The sequence below is a fragment of the Schistosoma haematobium genome, chromosome 6 (genome assembly GCF_000699445.3).
Source record: "Schistosoma haematobium chromosome 6, whole genome shotgun sequence".
In the NCBI taxonomy this organism is placed as follows: domain Eukaryota; kingdom Metazoa; phylum Platyhelminthes; class Trematoda; order Strigeidida; family Schistosomatidae; genus Schistosoma; species Schistosoma haematobium.
In genome coordinates this window covers 19412726-19421669 of record NC_067201.1, presented here as the reverse complement: position 1 = coordinate 19421669, position 8944 = coordinate 19412726, and the positions used below count along the sequence as shown (strand labels likewise).

At 36.6% G+C, this 8944-nt stretch overlaps 1 protein-coding gene across 1 annotated transcript; it reads right to left on the bottom strand.

Annotated features, from left to right (window-relative positions):
• Positions 1–215: 215 nt before the first annotated feature.
• MS3_00000620 (uncharacterized protein) lies at positions 216–1835 on the bottom strand. Its single transcript, XM_051208317.1, has one exon. It carries the CDS (start codon positions 1655–1657, stop codon positions 1295–1297), a length of 363 nt encoding a protein of 120 aa, XP_051065695.1. The 5' UTR covers positions 1658–1835; the 3' UTR covers positions 216–1294.
• Between the last annotated feature and the right edge of the window lie 7109 nt (positions 1836–8944).

Sequence of the window (8944 nt, the reverse complement as noted above, 5' to 3'; positions counted from 1 at the left end):
GTCAGGGGTTAACAAGACAATAATTGACAGGGTCGAAATGTGGTTTGAGAAGGATGAATCGATTGGTCTGTTCAGAAGCTAGAATCGCCTATATAGTTTTGACATGGTTTCAGCCACTGAAAATCCCGCTATAGAAAATGCGTATAATTACAAAGTACGTCTATGTTAACCATCCTCACAGATGTATATATCGAGCTGTTAATACTCCTAGTTCAATCGAAACTACAAGTGAGTCATTTACTAGGGTTGCCTCCCTTGATTCAGCCTGCAAAATTATTTGTAGCGATTTCAGTCTTCCCATTATCAACTGGAAGACAATCTCTGACCCATTGTGCTTTGAAAGCATACTTAGTCACTTAGACATACGTGATAAGCAGCCACATGTACACCTGTCTACATAAAATCACGACATTCTTGACTTTGTATTTTGTCACAGTGCCACAATGGTGGTTGGCGAAAAGTTTTACAAGTGACCATAAAATAGTCCTCTGCACTCTACCGTTTCTAGCAAAGTGCGACAAGTCCAAGACGATAACTATGCGTTTTTAAAATAGAGACTATGCGCACACTGACTGGTGAAACATTCAATTTCCAATAGAACACTTTGGTTGGGGTAGTTTCTTTACTATTGATAAGCTTCAAGAAACTTTATAAACATTCAGTACTACCACCAAATCCGCACTGGACACTACTATCCCATTGAAAATGGCTTTCTAAACAATCACTCCAGACATCTATCAAAATCCATAGCTACCTAAAACAAAATGAATGTATTGTATATCAAAAGGCTTCAGTGCCATCTATCAAATGCACTTTTTTTTAGTGTCCATGTCCTTTCTTAATTTCCTCTTCAGCTGAAAGCTGGTTTGTTCCCTTCCAAAGTAGGGTGTTGCTGATAGTATCTGGATGGTGTTGACGATCTTCCCAAGCACACCACAGTGTCGAAGAAGTTTCCATAACGTTCTCCTATCCACAATGTCAAATGTTTTCTCATAGTCACGGACTTTGGTGTGTAGTGAAGTGCTCCATTTAATTGGTTGTTCAGCGATGATCCGTAGTGTCTCAATTCGGTCTGTGCACGACCGATCCTTACGAATCCGATCTGTTGATCTGGAAGTTGTGAATCTACTGCGTCTTTCATTAGGTTCAGCAACACTCTGTTGGAAGCGTTTCTTGGCACGAATGTTAGTATGTTTCCTCTGTGGTTCTTACACTTTCTGAGATCTTCCTGTGCGATCTTGATGAAGTATTCTTCTTTCCACTCTGTCGACACTTGTTCTTTTTCCGAATCTTCCTAAACAAAACGTGAATCATGTTTGTAATTACCTCTGTCTGACTTTTGTGCTTCGGCTGGTATACCGTCTGTCCCAGCCGCTTTCCCACTGTTGATTTGTCTGATGGCCATCCTGATTTCTCTGATCGTTGGTGAATTGACGTCTATAGGAAGGTCTGTGTGTGCTGCCTCAATATCCGGTGGATTCAGTGAGACTGGTCTGTTCAAGAGTTCCTGGAAGTGTTCCTCCACTTTTTTAATCACAATGATTGGCTTGCTTTGTTTTCCCTTGACCGGTCTCTCTGGTTTACTATATTTCCCTATCAGTTTCTTCATTACACCACATAGTTGCCTGATATTTCCTTCTCTTACACCTGTTTTCATTGTCGTTGCTAGCTTATCCACGTATTTCTGCAAGTATATCCGGTTGACGAGTCCCACATCGGACGAAACGCGTGTCAAACTGGATTCCACTGCTGGGCACTATCCATCTTTGCTTATAATGCTTGTGAATTAAGGCAGTATCGAGGCAATACGTGCAGTATGCACGTATTATTAATGGCTTTATTCAATATTATATTTTGGTACAATATAGAATTCTCGGCCAATAAGAGGCTGATCAATTGCAGTGTTAAACATAAATGGGAAGATTCAAGTAAACAATACCATGTGTATTAATCACTCTAATACTTGGTGAGAAGCTCAATGAACTTTTATTTGGGATTTCATAGCAATTTTTCTTCATATATAAGTTACCGGTATTTGACTGTAGTGAAGGAGAACACGGTTGGGGACAATCGAATGTATTTAGCACAAAAATTACAGACTATCTCAATAAAATGTGAATACCATAAAGTCAATCGTCAATTTGCAAAATATCATTCCATCATATCAAACTGTACTGTTCCCGTTGCAAACACTGATCCATTGTCTCCCATTCCATTGTACATGCGTTTTCTTACAAATTCCATTGTGCTCTCGCTCTTCCTTTTTTGATCTTCGCCATCTTCTGCTGCCGGACATTACGTTCTTTTAACGCACGTTATATACTACTTATATCAATATAAGTAGTTCATACCACAGACAAATAATTCATTTTCCTTATCTCTAAGTATGTTATTGATTTGGACTAACTCATATTATTGATTTGTATGCAACTGTTATGGAAACAACAAAACGAAATGAATTCATTCTATATTCACCAAACATTTTTATTTATGCTTTGTATGAATTTGTGAGGGAAACCGATTGCAAGATATTGTAGTTTATCTTCTAATAAGTTCAATATTTATCGTAGAATGTATGATAAGGGGAAGAAAATGGCGAATTCACTTGGCGTTGTTTTTACTTGTATCTTCCCGTTGTTATTTAGGACTGCAGTTGATCAGTTTCATATTGGTATATGCGCATCCTGTGCGGATGGCCCCACAATAGCCTTAAGTCACAAGCTTTTTAAGCACGATGGATAGTGGCTAGCAGCAGAATCTGAGACGAGCATTTCGCTTTATTTGGAACTCGTCAGTTGGATGTACCCACATCCCATTGCCCAAGCAAGTGGCTATTAGGACTCGGTAGCTAAGTGCATAACGCGATGGTATTTGAGGCGAACAGAACCGGGTTCGAGTCCCAGAGTGAACATTAACTCGGATGTATGTACATCCAGCTGACGAGTCCCAAATGAGACAAGATGAGCGTCCTGGATTCCGTCGCTAGCCACTATCCATCTTTACATGGGAAAGAAAATGATTTTGATTCATAATACAATTGATGTCTGTGTATTTTAACAAATCCGAAATCAGTCAGAAGTTATCAAGAATAATTTAGATTTTAAAAGGATTTAGACAGTTGATAGTTTTCAGATTCAGTGTAAATTGTCATGAATATATTCGAGGAAATCGAATTCATTTGCTTCATTACTTTATGAATTTGAAAAAGACAGTTCGTTCCTGAAATAGACTTCAAACGAAACAAATTTACAGAAATATCGAAATGATTTAATAATGACTTATTTGAGAATGAGTATCTTAAAGTGATTCAATTAAGTGATAAAGTAGGTCCTGGGTTCGAATCCCGCGTGGTGCGGGATCGTGGATGTGCACTGCTGAGGAGTCCTATACTAGAACGAAACGGCCGTCTAGTGCTTCCAGGTTTTCCATGGTGTTCTAGCTTCAGTCGACTCATGATTTCAACCTGTGAAATTTCTAAAACTCTCCACAAAATCCATTCTGATAATTGTTTACCCTTGATATTTGATTATAGTCACGTCATGATAGGAAACGATGTTGAGTAATATCCATCTTCAAGGAGGTTTAGATAAGGTCGTGTTCTCTGAGCTGAACAACAAAATAAAATCTTTATAACTAAAACACTCAGATAGGTAAAGTAAAACTTGACCAAAATTATCCTCATGAGTTTCCAATCTACTTTAACATTCATCATTGGTGAGTATTTCTTTTACTGAAGAAGCGATTGGTGTTTAAGATATCCAAACTCACATAATTTGTAGTGGACGTTACTCACAAGGATAATTGTAATTATTGTGTAGCGGAACGCGGTATTAAAATTGCAACAGTTGGTGGACAGAGTAGAAAATTTTAATGAATCGGAATGACAGTATTTGAAGGACACTTGGAGGCCAGTCAAGAAAACAGTTCAGACTGCAGGACATACTAGAAGATTTAAGGGAATGTATATGTACTATATAAATATTTTGTAACTATTCACAATGAACATAAATACCTCCTGTTTATGTCGAACTTTACAAGCCAATTACTACACCCAACTATATGAAACTACGAATATTCGGACGTATCGTCGTGATTAGTGTAACGACGGCTTAAACCTGTGATATGTTGTTTGATTCCTAGTACCCAAAGGATTAAAACGAAGACTCAAAAGATGTACATCGCGATCTATTGAGTTTGAATCTTCTGATTAGTAGTTGTGACCATAGTAATAACTATGGTGATAACTAGGACAACAGTTTTTCTACGACATTCATTCAGTTTCCGTTTTTTTTTATCAAAATAGTTCATTACATAAAATAACTTTGAAGTTAAGGAAAACCATTTAACCGTTCTCCAGGATATTTTTGAAATTCTCGATTACCTAAAGTACTGCAGTGAACAAGAACACGAGTGGGGGACCATCGAATGTACTCGAACACAATCTCACAGAACATCTCACTACAATCTGAGAATCATACAGTAAATAGTTAATTTGCAACATAGCGATCAACAGTCTCAAGCTTGACTATTCCTTTTGCAAATATCAGTCCATCGTCTCAGATTTCATTGTTCCTGTATTTTCATACCAATTGCTTTCCGTTCCTGTTCATTTCTTCTTGATCTTCTACTGAAATACATACATGCTACTTATGTGGATATAAGTAGCCCACATCACAGTACCAGAAGTGCCTATCACTAAAAAGCTACAGACTGAAAAGTATTGACTGTAAGATGTATTGTCAGACTTGTTTAAACTTTTCAATCTCATATTTCCATTTAGTTTACAAAACTTTCAGGAATAATAATAATAATAATAACCATTATTACAATCATAAACTTCATAAGCTTTATGTCGAATGACTCTGATTATATTAAGAAGTAGCTATTGAATATACAGAAAAATTTGTTTTGATGTAAGAGTTATTGAAGTCGGTACAGTAAAGCGTTTTAGCAAATGCCAAAGAAATTAAGGGATGGACAACATGACCTTCAAAGAATTTGCGCTGTTTTTCATGATTCGAAATAATGACCACATCAATGACTGGTTTATGATTAGAATGGAGTAAATTACAAAGTATATACTGGTTGTAAACTAGAGAAAGATTTTTCTGTATCATTTGTTGGTTCCGCCATTTTGATTATTCTTGGCTAATCCATCCATATGACTATGATTCATTTCTTCTTAAGAGATTTTATATGGTCGTTATTAGTTTCATAAACAACCATAAATGACGTTTACGTTATTGGTATAGATTCTTGTAGTTATAAATGAAATTTCGGTGTGGGTCAATCATTAGTACTCAAATAACTGTACAGTATATTTTTCTTACTCTTGATCCTTATCACTCAATCCATGACAACGTGGATTACATATTTGAATGAGTAAAACTGACTCATTTCTACTTTCTTTCAATGGCTGATGCACATTACTATGAGACACAATTTCCTCTGGTACTTTTGTGCAATTCCTTGTAACTATTTCGTAACCAAAATCTCAGATAAGTGGATTTCCTGATGATAGAAAGTTTTATACCTATTTTCTTTGCTGAAATTAATAATGTTACAGACGACGATCATTACCGTTGTTTGATAATATCCGAAGGGAATTTGAAGTGGCTTTATTCATTGTCATTGGTTAGTTCCTGTAGTTAAACTCAATCGTATGAATGATTGAGACAAAATTAAAGACTGGTTCATTAGTTTAAGCATATCTTTAATCAGTTTCATGAACACTGATAATCATTAACTATCTTTCATTTATTCGGCTCGTAACAACTATCTGATCACAATGATAAACCACAAGGCTTTTATAAAGCAGTTTAACAAGTGTTTTAACTGAAGAGTACTGACCACAAAGATCAGAATTAAAGCAATCATTCGGCTAACCATTAATTAGTTATAGTCAACTGAATAGGTTACTGATCTAGCCAGTTTCTTTTTACAAATGACTCAACATACTATCAACATCAATAAGTTATCAGTTTATGTGCAAATATTATTTCAAAAATGTCTAAGATCAACTAATGGTGCAAACTATGAAATTTAATAACCTCATATAGTGATAAACTTTTTTCATTAGTGAATGATATTATGGTGTAAGCTACTTATATCCACATAAGTAGTATATAACGATAGACAGGTATAGAATGTATTTCAGTAGAAGATGGAGAAGGAAAGAATAGGATTAGAGTATTCTGGCTGGGTGGCGTTGGCTGTGTCGGGTGCTGTCGACGAAGAGGGGCGGCGGGACGTGCGGCTGCTGAGTGGACATCAAATGTAGATGGCTCAGCAAGTTGCTGGAGCTCAGGCGTTTAGCGTCACAGGGGCCGAGTGGATTTCGGATGTTGGTGCCCCGGCAGGTCGATGGAATATTGAGATGTGCGCCCCTCGGACTTGACGTTTTGATGGAGAGCGTGGCACAGACTGCAGAAAAGAAGAAAGTGATGTGGCGAGCAGAACCACCTCAAGAACGACTACTTTAAAAGGAGGACGAGTGTGATGTGAGCTACCTATATCCACATAAATAGCATATAACGATAATCAGGAATGGAATGTATTTCAGTAGAAGATCAAGAAGAAATGAACAGGAACGGAAAGCAATTGGTATGAAAATACAGGAACAATGAAATCTGAGACGATGGACTGATATTTGCAAAAGGAATAGTCAAGCTTGAGACTGTTGATCGCTATGTTGCAAATTAACTATTTACTGTATGATTCTCAGATTGTAGTGAGATGTTCTGTGAGATTGTGTTCGAGTACATTCGATGGTTGCCATTCGCGTTTTCGTTCATTACTATATGATTAGATAAATAACTACAGTATGTGAATTACTGACCAGTTGTATCATTTCAGAGGTTTATTCGATTAGCTGAATGATCTTTTATTTGATTGGATGGACTGAAAATCTTTGTTTGATTCACTGCTTAGAAATGTCAAATTTGGATGAAACGGTTACCTAGGATTTTCACGTTTCCAGGGATTAGCCTTATAAATTCGATAACTTGTTCATAAATATTTGTAATGCAATTCTTTTTATGATACAAGTTATTAATTCTCACTTCTAATCTGATCTGATTATATTACGTATCGTTTCTTTTTCTCGTATTTATTACTCTCTTCATTATTTTTCATTGTGTAGAACACTTCTGATGTTATGATATAAAGTATGTATGCTAATTTTCAAGGATCACTACTATTATGTTTAAGTGCCTTCAAATGCCCTGGTACGGCCGAAAGTGCTCTCACATGGTCTTGTGCACACAGCCACTGACGGGGAGGTCCTACTCACTACCTTCTCGCGGAATTACTGTTGTTTATGAAATTGAGAGGATGAAAACCGAATGTCCAGCGCCTTAACCGGGTTGGTGGACGCGGAGAGTCCACCTGGGGGAGTTGGACAACCATGGTTCCAAACCAATGGCGCATATGGGCAACAGTATCCTGAGGGAACAAATGACATGTGAACCAATCGTTGGTCACCAGCTACCATGGAACTGCATTTCCTTACGTCGCTCCACTGCCTTGTGGATTAGACCTTTAGGTCAAAGGCTCCAGGTGTGGTCCCCAAAGAAAACCACCTGCTTCTGTTTGAGTACCCTTGGAGTATCCCAGCACCCACACAAATCGTGTGATTTGTGTGAGACATATATTTTTGGTATCTTCTTATACCAATGTTTATGTGTTTAAATAAATAAATAATGTTCAACTTGTAAGCAGTTGACGAAAAATTGAGAAATCGAGTGAATTTATGTTATTCTATCACATTAATTGTTCTTGCTTTAGTCAAATTTAACTGAACTGCGAATGGAGTTATATTCATCTAATCAATTTTGTGTACACCGACCGACTATTAAGCTTATTATGCAACAAATAGCTCTATGTATTTTTTTCTAATATCGACCCACTAGGGCACGACTGCTAGGTTTTCCTAATGTGTTTAAATCCAGTGTTTGTGAATAAGAAATACATTACTATAATTACTAGAGAAGTTACCTTTTGTTACGTCATTTCAAAATTCTCTGTCGATAACTAAAAAATCTGTTTGGCAACACCATGGAGTCTATCTTGAGCTGTTACAAGTGATCTAGTGGTTTCAAAGCTCCTTTTTGACAACTAAAGAAAAAATTTGTATGGATAAAGCATGATTCTGAGTTGCTTGAGAAGATTTGTAGCTCAGGTGGATGATTTTGATGGAATTTTGTTCTCTGAGCTGGATGGTTTGGTTGTGGAGCTTTCATCCTTCTTCTGAACGACATCATCAGCACAAACTTCAGGTAGAAGTGAATTGTTTGAATTTCTCTACATGTGGTTTACAGCTTGTCTTGTATACCTCAAACACGTCACTTCTACCTGAAGTTTGTGCTGATGAGGTCGTTCAGAAGAACGATAAAAGCTACACGACAAAACCATCCAGCCCAGAGAACGAAATTCCATCAAAATCATAGTTCATTCTCAAATTAATAAAGCCCATAAGATTATAACTATGTTAGAAAGCTTAGTAGATTTTGATGTTCTAACATCAGTTTTCCTATAGTGATAACGTTGAAGTGTCTCTACAAAATCCCATTAACTATTTACTTGAATTCTTTTTTATTATGATCATATACAGCCTCATAGACAATTTGTAATGACTTGCAAAATTTTTGTTAACAAATTCCCAGAAAGAATTAACGAGATAAAGTTTTGCAAACATGATATGAGAAAATCATCTGTAGTAATTATGATCCATTTTAACATCACCACGATGCTACTCTGTCTGATTTTTAATACGTTGCTATTACGATGATTCATTATGAATAAAGAACACTGGTTTATGTAGTATTACAAATCTCACTAAAAAGTAAGCACATCCCTTTTTTAATTTTAATACTGACATTTTTACTTTGTAATGACGCAAAGGTATGTTTACTACCAAGCCGCGACCAGTGGAGTCCAATCGGGT